Source organism: Sylvia atricapilla, chromosome 1 (assembly GCF_009819655.1).
Source record: "Sylvia atricapilla isolate bSylAtr1 chromosome 1, bSylAtr1.pri, whole genome shotgun sequence".
Lineage (NCBI taxonomy): Eukaryota > Metazoa > Chordata > Aves > Passeriformes > Sylviidae > Sylvia > Sylvia atricapilla.
Window position 1 is genome coordinate 148,261,561 of NC_089140.1, and position 18,739 is coordinate 148,280,299.

The 18,739-nt window shown below is 42.1% G+C and overlaps 1 protein-coding gene across 1 annotated transcript in view; it reads right to left on the minus strand.

Moving 5' to 3' along the window:
• Positions 1-667: 667 nt before the first annotated feature.
• The window catches only part of KCNK9 (potassium two pore domain channel subfamily K member 9), a 91,586-nt gene continuing 73,514 nt past the window's right edge, over positions 668-18,739 (minus strand). The window contains exon 2 of the mRNA XM_066336583.1: positions 668-3,097. Within this exon, the coding sequence (XP_066192680.1) occupies positions 2,256-3,097 (842 nt within the window). The 3' untranslated portion in view covers positions 668-2,255. The remainder of the gene's footprint in view (positions 3,098-18,739) is intronic.

Genomic DNA, 18,739 nt, shown 5'->3' on the forward strand with positions numbered 1-18,739 from the left:
AAGCAAAGATGAAAAAAGTGAATTTGGAGATCACTGTAAACCCTGTGGGCTGTCTGGGAAACAGCTTCATGGTGTCAAACACTGAGGTGGTTTAACACATCCTGAAACTGCTTTTTTAGGTATCCTTGCTTCGATCTTTCTGCCATCAGGATTTGCCCTAGGACATGGTACTGGCAGCACAGCACTGATGCACCCAGTACGTCCCACACATTACTCTGAAAAAGTCCATCCTCATCCATCCTTATTAAGAATCCTGTTAGTTCTTCACCAATCTTAATGGAGGATTTTATGCCACAGCAATTGCTACACTGAGAGGAAGCTGCCTAAAAGAGTAAAAGTCATGGATAACTTGCTTGTCATTTACTTACTGAAAGACAGATCTGGAGAACATGAGCACATTTGATAGTTAATAATTTAAAGCCAAGGAGAAGACAACAGAGGAGGAATGACATTCCTTATTTCTCCCTATTAATGCTCTTTATAGATGCCTCTTTGAGAGGGTATCAACATCCATCAGCACACAGAGCTCAGAGCTGGGCACACACCATCCAGTTTTAAAGGTAAAAAAAGGATTATTGCTTTTACACTGAGAGCACAAAATGGTAGAATCAGCAGGAGGTGATTAGTGCCAAAGAGAAATGGGTTTTGTACGGCAAATTAACACAGAAAGTGATTTAAAAGATAGAATTAAATCAGAGACAAAGGTGCAGGTTCATAAAACTCCCAGTCCTACCCTTGTAAAATCAAAGATAAATCTCCAAAAGCACTAAATCCCATATAATCACTGAAAATTCCTATTCTCTTAAAAGGGAGCTGGATTAGGCCTCTAATTATGTTCTGTAAAGTCTGTTTGGTCCAGATGAACTACCGAGAGATGGACAATGTCCAAGGAACAACTCTATGACATGGTCTCAACATCCTCCACTACAACTTGCCAACACAACTGCTCCCGCTGTTACTCTCCAAACACTGGAGTAAAGCTATTTTTGCCTGTTACTGCTAAATGCATTTTGCCTTTGCCTAGCAAAAAAAAAAGCAGTATCACATCTAATCTCACAAGTTCCCAGTGAGCCAAACACAAGATACTGTCCCTTGAATTCTTCCTGAGACCAACAAAGGCTTTCCATTATTTACAAATCAAAAGCATTTAGAGACAATCATCTTTATTTTTTTATTTAAAACAAGGAATGCCCTGTCACTATTATATAAGAAAAAATATACATCCTCCTATTTATACCCATCTTAACCAAGCATTCCAAAAAGTATAAGTCCATGCAGGTAATTGCTGCATAAAATAATAATAATAATAATAATAATAATAATAATAATAATAATAATAATAATAATTTATAAATAAAATTAAAACAATAAAATACACTTTCCTGTTCCAACAATTCTCCCAATTTATCCTAGAAATTTTGTTTGCAAATTGTTGGAACAGTTGAAAATTATAAAATTAAATATAATTAAATTAATATGATTATTTGCTTTTGATTATTGATTCCATTGCTAGTTTTTCTTGTGTTTTTATTATGCATACCAGTTTTACAAAGTGCATGCTTTATTTATTTTTTTTTAATTTTGAACTGGCAAGCTAAAATGATCCATCTTCTCCTGCCTTTTTTTTTTTTTAATGTTAATACAATCTAAAATCTAGCATTAAAAAATTTACCATGATACACCTGGTATATTGACTGCTTATGGCGCATGCTTATCTTGGCAAAAAAACAAAACCAAAACAAATTGGCTCCCCTCCCACCCTCCCCGTTCCTTTTGGAAGCAATCTAAAAAAGCAGGCTGGAACACAACTGCTTCAAGGGCAAAAGAAAAATGATACCTGATGCTTTAATTTTTGTCAGATGGCACTGGTTGTGGAATTGCACGCGCACACACACGCACACGCACCCGGCACTCACACAGGCATACGCACACACACTGCAACCTGCTCGTGAGGAAAAAAGTTTGTTAGGTCAGGAGTGCCTGTGGCACATGAAGGCTCCCAGCTGTGTGTGCAACTTTGGATTTGGTACCCACTTCACGTCACCTTGAATCCTCTGACATCCACCAAGGGGGTAATGTAAGGCATACTTTGCTGGAACAGTAATAATCCATGCTTCATGCTGAAGAGCTGAGTCTCAGAGGAGGACTGGCTTGCTCTACTCCCTTTGGCCTCGCTCTGTCTCACTCAAGGAACAGAAAACCCAAAACAACAAAGAACTGGGAAAAACAAGGAAAGCAAAATAAGACAAATCCCTTTAAATGGACTTTCGCCGTTTCATCAGCCTGTGGTTATCTGTAAAGCTGTGCAACCCAGGTGAGATGGAGCTGACAGGAGATGGGAAAAGGCTGTTTTTTAATGTGCTTGGCGAGATCTCCTCTATCTTGTAAGAGATGGAGTGAAAGTACTGGGGGTTCAGCTTCGAGCTGAACGAATTTTGGTGGGACACCACCCGGCTGGTGTACTCGTGGGACCTGTAACACATGCAGGAACAAACTGACTGAAGGTCTGTTACTTCGGCCTTGTACCGTGGCCGACCATGCTGGGAGTCCTCTTGGATGTGGATAATCATGCTGTTGCGGTTCCCTGCCAGGGACGCCCGTTCCTCGGCATCCCTCCTCTCATCCTCACTGTTCATGGTCAAGAACCTGAGAACAACCAGATTTAGAAATGCCCCGATGACTGTCAACCCCACTAGAATGTACATAAAGCTAAAAGCCACGTAGAGAGGCTTCTTTTGAAGGGCCCCTTTGGTCTGCAGGGCCACATAGTCTCCAAACCCTATCGTAGTCAATGTTATAAAGCAGTAATAGTAAGCGTGGAAAAAGCTCCATTCCTCGTACTGGGAAAAGGCTGCTGCTCCAATGCAGAGTGTCCCCATGCAGGAGAAGAAACCCACAGTGACCATGTTTTCCATGGAGACCTCGGTGCTCCTCATGCCACAGCACTTTTTGATGCGTTTCAAGAGGTACTTGACGAAGGTGTTCATGCGCTCGCCCAGGCTCTGGAACATGACGAGTGTCAGTGGGATCCCCAGGACTGCGTAGAACATGCAGAAAGCCTTCCCTGCATCCGTGCCTGGGGCAGCATGTCCGTAACCTGGGAGGGGACATGGGAACACAGGACAGTCAGCAGGGCAGGTGATGGCCACCGTTCCCCCGTCACGCAAGCCATGCAAACCACTCTGACGCCACAGACAGGTCCAAAGCTGCAGAGACACTGCAATCACACCATCTTCCCATATCTCCCCACCCACACCCTGTGCCTGAAGTATGTAAGGCACATAACAACAACACGCACACAGGAGTAGGAAAGGTGAAAGAATGGGCAACCCATTCTACCTCAAACAATGTTGAGTCTCCTAAACAAGGTTTTATTGCATTAATTAACTGAAGAAACTTCATGTCTGTTCAGTGTCACAGGCAAAAGTGGAAACTTTGGAAATAGATGGACTTTCCCAGAGCATTTTTGAGAGTAGTTGGTGTTAATCTGTCCCAAAACCAGAGTATAGTGTTGGCATTCAAATTTTATGTCTGCTGACAGCATGGAGTTAACAACATCCACAGGCCCACCAGCCAAAGAAATTCCTTTTCAAACTTTCCCATACTGAATAAGCCTTTTTCCTAATGAAAGTGACTCATTTCTGGAACGCCATAGGAATTCAGGGGGTTAATGCCCATTCTATCTTTACTTACTGGAAGAATAAACAATTTACTAGCTTGTGCTATAGTTTTACAGCTTTGACAGTTAGTATGGCAAAGGCAATTTCATCAGGATGTTAAACTAATCCGAGGCTAGAGGATGTACCACGTTTCACAGCACGGTTTTCAGATGGTAAAATCATGGCTAAGTCTTTATTCTAAATCAAACCATACACAAGGGGCTGTTTTGATATTATAATTACACCTATTGAGATAACATTGTTTTTAAAATCTACATTTCTTACAGCTGAGATTTTAAGAGAGTGTATACCAAAGTCTCAAAAATGAGATGGCAGGGACCCACTTGGCCATCGTGTCCATTCACCACGTGGGTACCACTGTCTAGAGTCCCTTTACAGCCAGTGAGTAGAACTATGTACTTCACAGGGGCAGTTTCTGTCATGTACACAGAGGTGTCTAAAGCAGGTCAGTGAGTTATTCTCAGGAGACAACTATTTCTCTACCATCATTATAACAAAAATCTTGGGACAGAACTCTGTTCAAGATTAATATACCTACATTTATACATCTGCATGTGTTCTATGTGTCCAAATTCCCATTACAGTCAACAAAAACTTTATGAAAATGGGAAGTAGTGAGTTATTTCACTGACCATCCCATGTCTGGCAAGATTAAATGACCGTTCTGACTGTTCATTGATCATGTTCATTAGGCCCCCATTAGGCTGACTAGACATCTGTTGACTGCAGAAGTATTTAGACACCCACAGCACTGGCAGACTGTAAACAGCCAAATGAAGATAGTCATGATAGTCACCTTGAGTGACTGTCTCCAGTGTAGGTGTCTGCATTGGAGATATTGAGGGTTTAAATCAGTTTTCCAGAAAGAATCATCTTGTTTATAGCAGACCCCTGAGACATCAGGATACCCATAGATGGCTGGCAGATAAAACACAGGGCATTCAGCAGACCCACACTCTTACAGATCTGAAGCTGGAGGACAGACTTGATGTGAGATACCACTGAGGCAGCACCACTGAGGAGCCCTGCGCATCACCTTCAGAGGCAGGTCATGGACCTGCTGCTCTGAATTTGTCTAATTCTTTTTTGAAACTGTTGACACTGCACACCTCCTCAATCCCCTGTGGCAACAAATTCCAGAAGTTCACTATCTGCTATGTAATAAGGTATCTTTTGATTTCAAGGATATCTCCTTGTTTCAGCTAGAACACCTTAGTTACAGAATTAAAGTTCTAAATCTTCCTTATCTACCACCTTCCTGTTTTCAGCTAAACTCAGCTTTATCGCTGCTCTCAGCTTTTTCCTGTCTAAACTGAAGTCACAGCCTTTTTAACTCATACAGCAGAAGTCACATTTCCTTGATCATTTCCATGTTCTCTGGACCTTCTGTAGCTCTGCCAAACCAGTGCTGAGGTGCAGAACCCAGAATTCTGCCTTCCTCTCAGGATGGGGCTGCATCTCAGATCCCACACTTTTATTAGAACTAAAATATAAACACCAGGCAACCTTTAACATGTAAAGCAAGAGTAGACAAGGAAAATAAAAATCAAGAAAACCAGCAAGAATCCCCTTTAAAAAGCACCAGGTTTATTCTTAGGTCAGTTGGTATTTGTTGATGGATGGGTCATAAAAACCACTTTACCAAAGAAGCACAAACCTCAAAATAGGTGGTTCTTTTCCAGGTTATAAAGGATAGAGATTCATCTGTTTTACTGAGCCAAGTAATCTGTTCATCATAAAAAGCAGTGGAAAGGGAAGTGTCTTCACCAGATTGATGCTGGGTTAGTTCCACCTGACTGTCCCTCAATAAAGGCTATAATTGCCTCTCATTACTAAGATCAGCTTTAGAACTACAGGGGTGTGAATTAAACCAGGGACGTCTTCCTATTTTATAGCTTTAGTTACAGATGATAAAGAGAAGGAAAGCTTCAGAAAATGCGATTTTCCAGATGGTTGCAGAGATGGCATTTTGGTAGAAAAAGCTTTTGCTTCAGGTTCTAAAAAAAATATTTGGGGTGACAAAAGGTTTCTTTTGATCTCACTTTGTCCTTCTCATTAAAGATATCCCCAAGAAACACTTTAGGGACATCATAAAACATTAATACTATGTGCTTACATGCTATATCACAGTTGAATTCCTAAGATTTGTCACAGACTTTGTAATTATATATCCCATAAGATACAAATATATCCATATCCCTGTTTCACAGATAGAGAAGCACAGGCTTTAGTTTCCCTCCAATTCACACAGGTAGATAGAAAATCCAGAAATTCTGACTTCTGACTATTCAACCCCAAATCATACTCACGTTCCACAATACCAGATAAGTGTCTCTTACTGTATTTTCACCATTAATTTGGGGTAAAGAAAGTTCTTTATTCATGAAGTTGGAATAAGACTTTACAAATAAATTATGGTATAGAGGATTAGAGTCACATATTTGTCCTATACAAAGTGGCTTTAGGGAATAGACACCCTAGCCATTGCCTCAAACACTCTGAAACAAGGAGTGTGAAAATACACCAAAGACAGACCTAACTTTCCATTACTTAAGCATTGCAAAATCTACTCAGACCTTACAGACTAATACATGGAAAGCAAACTGCAGCAGTGCATGTTCTCTGAAATTCAGTATTTTTCAAATCTAAATCAAACCACTGTCTTCTTAACATCAGAGACTACCTCTGGGGAAAAGGGGAAGGTGAATAATTGCCAGAGGAAGAGGGCCACAACGGAGCAATAATGCTGGGAAAGGACACAGGTCACAGTGTAGGTCTCCAGATTGTTGGGTTTTACTTGCATCAAGTAAAGGCAGAAGCAACTGCCTTGGTAGCATATTCCAGCTACCAAAATTCTTCCTGATTTCCTCTACACGAATGTCACTGCCCTTTAGCAGAGCATAAAGAGGCGACTTTGTGTCATCATGAAGAAACACAAGGCTTAAAGAAAAATGGAAACGTTAATGATGGCATCAGGGCTTCTCTCTCTTCCGTGGTGAAGGAGAAAGATGGAACAGAAGATCTTAGTGCTGGGTACAGGAAATGCATCCCTTAATGAGCCACAGAGGTGAGATAAGAGTGAGGAAGGTATAGATGGAGCTTTACATGGACCACACCTAAGCAAACACTGCCCATCCTATTCTAGTATAGTAGCTGGTTTGCCGAGGTACCACAATACAGCAATGTGACCACAGCAGGCAGCTTTGTCTGTTTTTAATGAGACACTATTTGAATGATCAAGGAATGTCTAAATAACTCTCACCCCAATTGGAAGCAATATTATTAGCACTCTCCCTCACTTTCAAACCCCTCCCAGCTGCTTAGGCTTTCAAGACAGAGCTCATCTGGGCTGGCACCAAGAAAAATAGCTTGGCACGAAGAAATGTTATGTTTCAGTGCTACTCCAGTTCTGGACTGCGAAGCACCAATACTCCACAAAATCCATCTCCTCCCAGTTGTGGGACAGTTGGGATACAGACACTAAGCAGAACTGCAGGAAGATGTAGCCAAGGGAAGAAAAGAATCACACTGTAAGGGCTGGCACTAAAACAACTACTTTGTTGAGGTCTTCCCTGCCTTTGGTTTTTCCAGGCCTTTTCCATTCTCTGATGAAAAACTCTCAAAGAACATATGCACCTACATGTAATTCTAGAAGAAAAAAGGAATTCTATTTTCTTGTTTGCCAGAGTGTACCTATAAAGGTCTGAGAAAAAAAGAAGACTTAGAGCCTTCTTCAACACTTATTTTTCAATGGTGCCTTTCAGATGAGACACAGACAGAAACTACTCCTTAAAATCTCTATGAGGTCCAGCTGGGGACAGCCCCAGTATTTTCCTCTGGGTTGTAAAGAGATATTGTCCTGGTTTACCAGTCCACAACCAGAACGTGCAGAGGAACTCTGTGCACAGCTACCCTGAATCCAACAGCAACCACAAGCAGATGACTGAGGAAGGGCACAGGAATGCTATAATTATGTGTGAGTTTTCCCCCAAGAATTCGTGTACAGCTTCGTTATTTGGTACTCAGGGATTTCCTAAGCCAGTTTTTGCTGTGTTTAGTAACATAAAATGGATTTCTCTTACATGAACTTGGGCATGATCCCTTCAATGTCTTTAACATCCTGTGGCCAGAAGGTTCATAGAACAACCATATGTTCTTTAAAATAATTGCCATTGCTCCTTTACTTCCCTTTCATTACTATAATTTGATGGCAATGGTATCTGCCCCACTTTGGAAGAGACCAGGAACAGTCAGTCCCCATTCCCCTTCTTTGTGTCACTCATGATTTTATAAACCTTTTATCCACAAAAATGCCATGTTGCATTCAGGCCCCAAGCAAGTATCTCTGACACTTTGCAGCCTCATGTGGACAGAGCAGCTTGCTTAGATCTACATCAGTGATTTCTGCACCACAATCAGCTGCAGGGCACAGACAGGTCTGGAACATCTGTCCTGTCCTCCAACACAAATTCTCTGAAATAACACTTTGCTTCTAGGGCAAAAAGAGTCTTAAACAAATTCATGCTATTGTAATGGTACAGATCACTTGGAATAAGTAAATCCACAACCAAAAAAAAAAAAAAAACAAACAAAAAACATTATGGGAAAAAATCCTGAATATATTCAGCGTGTTGCATCTACATAGTAGCTATCTCCAAAACTACAAGGCAGTATCTACTCTAGCAAACTAAACTAAGTTCAAGTTCTGCTAGGGGAGCTTTAGGTTAGATATCACAGAAAAAAAATTATGAAAAGGAATGTAAAGCATTGGAAGAGATTGCCCAGGGAAGCAGTCGAGTGTTCAGAAAACATGGGAATATGACACTTGAGGACATGGTTTAATGGTGAACATGGTATTGATGCTGGGTTAACCATTGGACTTGATATTAAATGTCTTTTACAGCCTTAACAGATCTGTGATTCTGAGGATGAATTCCACCACCAGCCCATGATGTGCACACTCTATCATCAGCCCAGCCCATTATGGCTTCCCCCTGGAATAATCAGCACTGTCCTAGGCAAAGCCCATGCCTGGTCCACACATGGAGATTAACACTGGCCAGGGTCCACTGGAACTAAGCACCCTCCTGGTGCAGTACAGGTGTTTATCTATTTCTGGTACTCAGTGTGTCATCTCTGTGTCCTACAAAACACAGGTCCTGCTTCACTTACTAACACAGATAGAGCCTGCATGGGCTTTCTGAGTATTTTTCTGTGTTGGGCTCTGTCAGAGATTGAGAAAGGATTGTCTCTAGATGTGCATTGGTACCAGGCCAAGTACATGGCCAGTGTTAAAAAGTAAGAACTGTAGTGCAGGTGAGTTTGTTATAGGTCGTGCTCAGGCCAGAGTGTAGCTGCAGAGCAGCTGAGCCTCATTCACATTCCCATTCAATGTGCAACAAGTCCTAGATATCTTGAATCTCAAAGCAATACTCTACATTATTCATGAGGGATGCTTTATTTCTCTTAAGAGGACTTTTCTCCCCTCATTCATCTACACATCACTCATCCCTGCGATGGGCATTTGGGCCAGGCTGTCTCTGACAACACTCCCCGGAAAGGAATTAACTTCTCCATCCCTGTGACTCAAACCCTTCTTACTCATGCTGGCAGCAGCCCAGGCCAGGAGATAATGAAGAGAGGATAATGGCACCTGTTCTTCAGATGGACACGTGTAATTCAGATTAACACATCTTCCTGATGTCACACACTTCATTTCAGAGGTTCATCTACGTCAGAGAAACCACCACAAGGATCAGGCTGTGTCTTTGGTGGACTTGCTGCTTGTGCTTTCAGCTTTCACCAGGGAGAAGAAACAACGTGGCCTTTGTGGTGCAGATGAAAGAGATTTTCAGGAGAGGTCAGGGAGATACTTCATCTAACTAACTGGTAGTAACTCATCCACCAGGACAAAGACTATCTCCTGTAAGAACTGCTGTTACCTGGATGAGAGCTGATGTGTAACTACAGCACCCTCCTGGCTCATGGGCACTGCTGACTGCTCCCTCTTCTCTCTCCCCTGTCTGGTCTCTCCCTGCATCCTGCTGCCTTTCTCATCAAATATCTCCAGGACCTCTTTTTCCTTTTATCTCCTTGATCTCACTATAGACTTCAGCTGAACAATCTCTCTTAGTTTTGCACATCCCTTTCCACCCTCAAAGATATCCTCCCCTTCCATGCCCAAAAGACAGTCTTTAATGTCAGGATAAAGCATGGCACATGTCTCCCTACAGGACCACATAGCAATACATGATAATATCATCTCCTGTTGTGGAGACAGGGGCATCACAGGAGAGGAAAAATAATCTGACATGCCCAAATTTTGCAACCTCAAATCCTAAATCCCTCAAGAAGCTTGGCATGGTCTCTCATCCTGGCTCATCCTTGGTCTGTAACAACTGCTTCCAGGTCCTGGCTGCAGAAGTAAGGTCATGCCACCTTGCAGATTGCACTCACTGCTTTGTTTTATATCAAACTTGCAGAAGACCTCCTATTCTGGGTGGCAGGGATGCAACAGGTTTCTACTGTTTTTTTTTTCTCCCCACCACAAGGACACATTTCTTTTCTTCTTGATCTTCCAAGATGTTCAGCAAAAGCAGCTTCAAACGCAGCTCTGAGGGGAGAGGCAGGCACAGGCAACGTGCAGCAAGGAAATGAGGAGGAAAAGGAAGAAATGGCTTCTCTCTGTGATCTCTGGGATCTGCTGAGCAGCAGGTGAAGACACACCCAAAGCCAGACTTGCAGGGGGAAAGCCACTCATGCACTTTGTGGTGAGGACAAACAAGTGTCTGGCCTCAGGAACTGCCTCTGCAGTGGTTCCTGTAACTCACCAGGGATGCTGAATCTACTGCCTGTCAACACTCCCAGCAGCAGACGTGAAGGACTCATCCAAAACTGATGAGACTGATAACTACTGCTGCCACTCATTCCTCTGCCACATTTCCTCACTCCCTCTACTGTTCTGGTCTGCAGCCATCCCACATTATCTCCTTCCTTATGGAACCTGAACCTCCCACTCTGGAGCATCAGTGATAACAATTTTTCCCATAGCTTCTCTTCCAGCCACACCAAGTTGCAGTAAGTACTGGCATGGTGAATGCTCTGCATCACCCAAAATGCCTGTTGGCATCAATTCCCAGCCCTGACCATTACCAGATGTGGCTAAACCGTGTTCCATCGGAAGATTCAACTATAGGAAAAGTACCAGGAGTGCTTGGGCAACTGCTTAAGAACACAGCCCTGAATCCTTACAGCCTCATGGAGCAGGAACTGAAGCTATCAACTGTAACAGCATCCTGGGTAGTCCTCTTGTGGGTGGCACTTGGGAAGACAGTTAAGTTGCTCACACAGACTGAAATTATAGGGATCCAAAGGCAGAAATTTAGTGAAACACAGCCATTTGTGATTCAGGTAGGACTCAGGACTTCTGGTTTGGCTGGTTTCAGCTGGAGATCACATGCAATACAGCCTCATCTGGGTGTTCTCTGTAAGAAATCAACCCTCTTGCAGAGACTTCCTTTGGATTCTCAGAGGACCAAGGCAAATTATGTGTCCCAGTCCCTGCAAAGCTCTCAGTAAGGTCATGTTCATGAGACACATTGGAGAATTGTGTTTTAGAGGCTCTCAGACTGCTTAGACTGCACTTTCCTCCTCGTTCCCTGCCCAGACTCCACCACCAGCATGTACAAGGGATGGCCTCTCCTCCCCCCTGCTGGATGCCTCCCTGGAGAGGTGAGGACACAAATCTATTCAGTTCCTTGGGGCAGAACAGTTGGAGGTGCTGCTTATTCAGCTCTCCTCCTGTCAGAGGCTTGTGCCCAGGTAGTTTCATCACTCCCCCAGGTGGAAAGACCTGTGGACTTCTTTGCTCCCCCTAGAAAAGATCTTGTATTTGTCCTGGACTGGGACCCCAGCAGGACACAGCTCCTCTTTTGAGAGCTATTGTTTCTGCATAATGCAAAAACATAGACTTGGTCACATTTGGCCTTTTCAAATACCCACTGGGTTATGGCAAGTAAGGAATAGGTTTATGAGTTTAAACCAAGGCATAAAAAAACCTTTCCTTTTTCTAATTAGTTCTGTGTTTTTCTCATTTCTTGGTAAGGATGAGCCATCTATATCCGTATCTCTGCCCATCTGTTTTTCCTCCACGATAACTTTGATGCTGCTCACCAATTTCCACCACTTAGAAGAAACTGTAATGTGAACTTGATAGTGATCTGTTCTGCTGGGCCTGCCATCTGGCCAATCTGTGAATACACATAAAAGGGCCTAAAAATCAACACACACATAGTGTGAGCTCAGCTGCAGCTGGGATCAGCTCCTTCTCTGGCCACTTACTGGAAAGAAACAGGAGCTAGAGGTCCTGCAAGGAGGGTGAGATGTAGAGGTATGGGAGAGAAATGCAGAGGTCTCCATCACCTTAAAACAGCCTGTAGTGGAATATCTATCTGCCTGCAAGGATGAAGATGCAAATCAGGGTTCAAGAGAACTGGAGATGTTTTTGAGTTCACAGTAAACCAGGCTTGACCACTGCTGCTCATCAAGGAGCATCTTGTTTTAACAAAAGACAAAATTTGGAAGATGTTGCTTTAAAAAAAACACAAATAGTTGAGACTTCTGTATTTGCTTGTGTTTGTTATTGTTTTTTCTTTGAATGTGAATATTTCCCATTTTTTTCCTCTTTAAGATTTACACAATAAAGGGGTTTACTAAAAAAGTAAATGAGAGAAAGTGGAAAACTTCAAATGGCCCCATGAAATCCCAATCTTCCTGCTCATCTATCTGACACAGAAGATCTGATTATCTCAAACCTACTCTTGTTGAACTTAGCCTCTCTTTTTACTGCTTAGATAGGAGATGTCTGCAGGGCCTGGCAGTTCTTTTGAATAAGGTAGCAGAGCAGCTGAGGTAATTTCCACCTGGTTTACCACCTCCCAAGAAATCAAGGATGCCAACACTTACCAGTTCATTTTGTACTGATAGAGCAGTATCTCAGCTCATCCCTAAAATTTCCTCTGCTTCAGAAAAGAGACTGGAAAGAGAGGAGAGGTTCCTCTCCAGCTCTGTGAGGAGACAACCATTTAAACAGCAGTGATTCTGGTATGCCAGATTTGTGTCTGGTGTACCATTCCTGACTCCTCCCAAAACCAACAGCAGCTCTGTGCTGGATTTCCAGCTGGGCAGCAGTTGACAGTTGACTTCTGAGTCAATATTTTCCCATGAGCTCTATTTTTGACTGTCCCTGAACTCTTTTCCTCCCCTTCCTCCTCTCTGCTTGGTTCTCCAAATCAATCAGAGGACTGACCTGAGGCTCACATCATATCTAGTCCCAAGACAAATCATGCCCAGTACAAGTTCTCAATCTGAAGAGAATCATCACAACCACTGGGAAAAGACTTTATCAGGTCATGTTATCCATTCCCAGGGGATGGCATATGATTCTTCCTCATAATACATTCTCCAGGGCTTTGTCCAGTTTCGTTTAAATGATTGAAATAACAGGGTTTCTGCTCTTACCCTTAGGAAATTGTTGCCCTGTCCAGTAGATCCAGCTATTAGGAAGTTCTTTTTTGATACACAGTCTGTACTTTTTTTTGTTCTTTGCTGCCTTTTATCACACTGTTCTATTGTAGCCCTCAATCCAACACCCCCATTTCTCTCCATCATTGCTCACTCCTTTAACCTTCTTGGAGATAGTCACAGCTTCATTCCTTAGTTAATATTAGTTATAAACAGAGCTCTTGGAGGCAGAGTCCTGCAGCAAGAAAGACAAGAGGCGTTCTACAGCATATACATGTGTACATATACGATTCAGATTCTTTCTCTTTAGAAGGAGCTCCTTATACGATCACTTTTATTGTAACTGTCTGAGATCACTCTCACTCTTCAAAAACTTTCAGGACCTTTGTTAGAGCTGTGCACAGCCCTTCTAGCTGCAGAACTGTGGTATCAGGGTTATCACTTGCCTGGACTGCAAAATATTATCCTTTTTTGCATATGTAGATGTGACTGATCATCACTATAATATTATGTCCTCACTGCATAGGAAACCTTTCCTGATGCTGTCATTTCTTTACATCACAAAAGCTTTTGTACTCCATGGATGTGATTGCAATAAGCAATTTTTCCTTATTATAAATTGACTTTTTGGGCAATTTTAACAGTTATCTGTAATTGATTTTTGTTGCCCACAGTTTATTGGCAATGACCTTAGTCTTCTCCATGAGGGAGGAAGATGAAGGACTCAGCACCTGCAGAGCTGGCAGGATGATCCAAACAGCACTCATCTGGGATCAGGAGGAAATATATCAGGAAGAAGCATAGAGAATCATGTCTTAACAAAAGACCAAAAATTAATGGTTTTTTTTTTCTATGCTGTGATGATAAAAAAGAAGCATGAGAAACTTCTGATTCCACTTTATTCAATGAGTTAGTTCTTTTCAAACTCCCAGGTCTGAGTCTTCGCAGGGTTAACAGGGTCCTGCTCTCAGCTCTCACCTGACCCTGCCAGGGCTTGAGAAGCTGTATCTGAACAAAAGCCCTATTAAACAAGTATTAGACTGTTTAGGGCAGCACAGAGCAGAGTGACTGAGATCATTAATGACGTAGCACCCACGTCCTCTGGAGCTCTGATGTCAGTGTCCAGTGCAGTTCAGAGCAATGTTCATAAATCCGTGTGACATCAAATGCTGTCAGGGCTGGGCTGGTAAAACACAGCACACCCAGCAAGAGACATGGGGTGACACTCAAGAAAGTGGTTCAGATGTGTTTGCACTGAAGTAATCACATTTTTCCTCTTACAACTTTACCCTTTGTGCAGCTTAGAGGCACACAAGAGCACAGACAACTTGCCATGAGTTTGCTCATGAATCTGTTTCAATTTTGTGCTGTTTCTACAGCAGATTTTTCCCATGTAGAAGATAAAAAAAAGTATTTTTTCCAACTTTTAAAACTATTAGCAGGTCTATGGTATTTTAGGCAGATTCTCCTTTCTGCTGTTGAGAAACCAGGAGTTTCCCCAGCCTAAAGGGCAGCTAAAGGGAGGGTTAGTTATTCCCATTGTGCTCAGATTCAGTCCCTGCTGGAAAAGCATGCCAGCAAATCAATTTAGAGACATAAATTTGACTAAAACAGAGAAAGCTCTGATCTAGACAAAGTCATACAGATACAAAATTGCTTCTTCCAAGGAAGTCTCTGTGTGGGCAGGTGAACAGCCAAGTGTGGAAGAACCAAAAATTCCTTTTCCCCCTCCTTTGCTTGTGCTTCTCTGTCCCCTAATGACAACAATAAGAAATTAGCCAGAACAACACAAGTTTTCCTGCTTCTAGAACTTTGCAATCATAGACTTCTTTACATCAGTTACAGCATTTATTGTATCCTTCTCTGAAGAAAATCATCTCCAAACATATCTTCTGAATCTGGCTGACTGCAGTTTTGGCCAAGGTTATTTTCCCTGCAGACACTCTAATTTTGCAGCAGTTTTATTAATTGAAACCTGGCTTCAATGATTTAACAGCAAAAGTCAGTGGAATCTGTCATAATCTGGCCCACCATATCACATATATGCTGAGCAGTGATTTAATTGGATTTATAGATAGATTGGACATTGAACGCAGTACATGGATTTCATTAAAAATAAAGAAAAAATAATGCTCAAATAAGTTCAGTTTCTTTTTAAAATGTGCATGGTCTTTTATTTCTCTTGCTATTGTTCCCCCCCAAAAATCCTTATGCTTGCAAATACAAGCCTCAATTATCCTCTACAAATTTAAAGTATGTTCTGTCAATTATCTTTGAAAAACTGAAATAATTCAATCAAAACTTCTGTGAAGGGAGAAGTTCAATTGTGATGGAGAAAGCTTTTTTTGAAGCTGAAGCCAAGAAAGTTAATGGAAATCTACAGCCCAATGGTACTGTCCTGTCCAGCTTTCCACTGAGCCAGTACTAACTTTGAGGCACATCTGTCCTCGTACTTTGAAGACAGAAGAGCTGAGCTAAAACATGAAGGTCAAAGTTTTGCAACGTTGTTCAGCTTTGGCTATGGGAAGATTTGCTGGAATTGCTGTATCAGGGTAATTACACCAGCCTAACTCACTGGGCTGGCACTTTCAAATGAAGCAACCTCATACAATTTTCTGATAGCAACTTTGATCTCTTAGAAGCAAGGACACCCCAGAAGCTTGGAGACCTTGGTACCTTTCCCCAACAAGACAAAGCCAGAAGCATTTCTCATGGGATGCTGTTCCAGCCATCAGAAACTGCCCAAGGAAATCAGGAAATTGAGCCTAAGAGATATTAAATCCAGAACTTGAACTCATTGTGCATTGAAAATCACCTCCATAAAAAGATCGAGGTACATCTCAGTTTGGGCTTCCATCTCCACTAATCAAGCTGTAAGGCTGTCCCTAAACTCACTGCTATTACAGCTAAAAGTTTTCCTGTTTTCAATCCGAACTTGATCAAGGTCTGATTCTTCCCATGAGAGTTCCTAGCTCAAACAGCAACCCACCCAGTTTGCCTTTCCTACAGACGAATAAAGATCAGCCATATCTCACCAGCCTGGTTTGTTTGCTTGTTTGTTTTTCCCAAGGAGGAATAAACCAGTCACAGCTAGTCTGTTGCATTAGACAGGGTCACTTTGATAGCATTTTGCACCTTTCCAGCTTGAATTCAATTTTCTTGTACATCAACAACCCAAATTTAGATACAGAGCCACAGAAATTCAATGCTGCATTTGTACAGACTTTGAATTGTATTTCATCCAACTTTAGACAGCTCCTGTATACAGCACTGACACAAACCCCAAAATGAAGTACTGCATCTCAAACCTACCTGTCCTTGATTCGTAGCTAAAAATCCATAAGATCTTATTTTGTCTCACACTGATGAAAATAGAGTAATTTTTCTTGGTGTCTGTGAATTCACAGCACTGTAACTCAAGTACATATGAGTTCATGATTTAACCAGAGACGAGCATGTGAGCTAAGTTCCATGTAGCATTAAACAGATGGATGCTAAAAAGAAACTTTCCATATACTGCAAGCATCTCTCCCATGAAATGACCCATGAAAAGCAGGACGGGGCTCATGTGCGCTACCGAGCCTTGAAGCTGACAGACATATCCCAATTAGTTATTCTAAAAGTGGATCTGTTCAAACTCCTTAACATATTTCCAGTGCCCAGAAAATCCTTTTGCTGAGACAAATCTGAGCTCTTTCACCTCCCCTTTTATTTTCTTATTGTTTACAGACATCTACCTTTTCCCCACCAGCCCTGATAAGCACAGCAAGCATCGAGATTGCAGGAGGCAGTAGAGTGAGACACCATTTAATGCACCTGACTAGGCATAATCAGAGCCATCCATCATTTCAGTTTTCTATTCCCAGCCAACAGGAATAGTCAAACTGAGTGGGAAGAAATGGGAACTCACTTAGAAAAACTTCTTCAATCCCGTCACCATTTATCTTCTGCTGGGTGGAAAACAATGACCTACTATATTATTTTAATATCATAACCAGTGTTTTTCATTTTATTTCATAGCTGAACTCCTCCATACAAGGTGGCTCAATAAATCAGACTGACAAAGTACTTCATGGAAGATTTCTGAGCAGTCATAAACATCATTTGCACAGTTTTTATACCTGAGAACCTCCATTGTGGTCCAAGACCCTGCAGTGGCAGGGGCTATATAAATGACACATGAGATCGTCCCTAAGTATTCAAAATTCTGCTCTGACACATAGAATTACCATCTGCACTTTCCAAGCATGGATACCAGAGAGGCATAAGGCCTAGTCATGAAGAATCATATTCAGACTAAGAGTTTAATATCCCCCCCAGAAAAGGCTTTGCAATGAGAGAAGCTATCAGTCTATTCAACACAAGATAAAAACCACTTAGAGGGATTATTTCATAAAATCACGGAATGGTTTGGGTGGGAAGGGACCTTAAAGATCATTTCATTCCAATCCCCTGCCATGGTCAGGGACACCTTCCACTAGATCAGGTTGCTCAGGACCCCATCAAACCTGGCCTTCAACACTTCCAGGAATGGAGGATCCACAGCTTCTCTGGACAACCTCTTCCAGTTCCTTACCACTCACAGTGAAATCTTTCTTACTGATATCTAATTTAATCTATTCTCTTTCAGTTTAAAGCCATTCTCTCTCATCCTATTTAAAACTTCTTCAAATAAAACATCCTCCAGCACTATTCCTGTTGTGATTTAAGTCTCTATTTCAGCTTCACTTGCAGGCTTTGAAGCTTATATACAAAAGGAGCAGCACTGCTGAAGATCTACTGGAGACCTAAAAGAAATAACGTTCCTTCACTTGTCCCATGCATCTACAAGGGGCCTGTGTTTACAGCAGGATTTATTTATCATCTCAGGCTCGTCAGTCTGGGATTTGAGCTGCAAACACATGCTCAGTTTTGGACTCTCAGTAAATTTTATTAGAAGAGTTTTGTGGAAGTCAAGTTTCCTCAACTACATATTTCTGGGAATGTAGTGGTTTGAAAGTAAAACGAGTGAGAGGCTCCAAGTCAGAAATACAATTTAATGAGAAGAAAAGGGAAAAAAAGGCAAAATAAAATAAATGCAATAATACAAACAGACCACTGACAGAGTCAGAGTATAACCTGAGCAGAGTGATGGAAGCAGTCCAGATGAGGTGGTCTTCCTGAAGCAGTGATCCCATAGAAAGATCTGGTAGGTCTGGTCCTCTGGGAATCCAGTGGGTGAGGGCTGCCTGTACTGTCCCCAAAACCCAGCTTATATTCAGGTGGGAATGCTTGGCTCCTCCCCCTGGGTGGAGCATCTCACAATGGGATGATGAGTCATACAGGGGGTCCTTGATGGCCCATTAAAGAGAGATAGCCCCGGAGGGAGTTATCTGTGAGTCATGGCAAGGCATTGATGGGCCATTAACAGAAGGCACCCCAGAGGGAGGGGGCCTGGGAAGAGCACTGCTCCAACAATTGGCTTCATCAGTTCATGAAGATGGTGATAGAATACATCCTATACTACAACCCAGGACGGGGAATCAATATATATTATC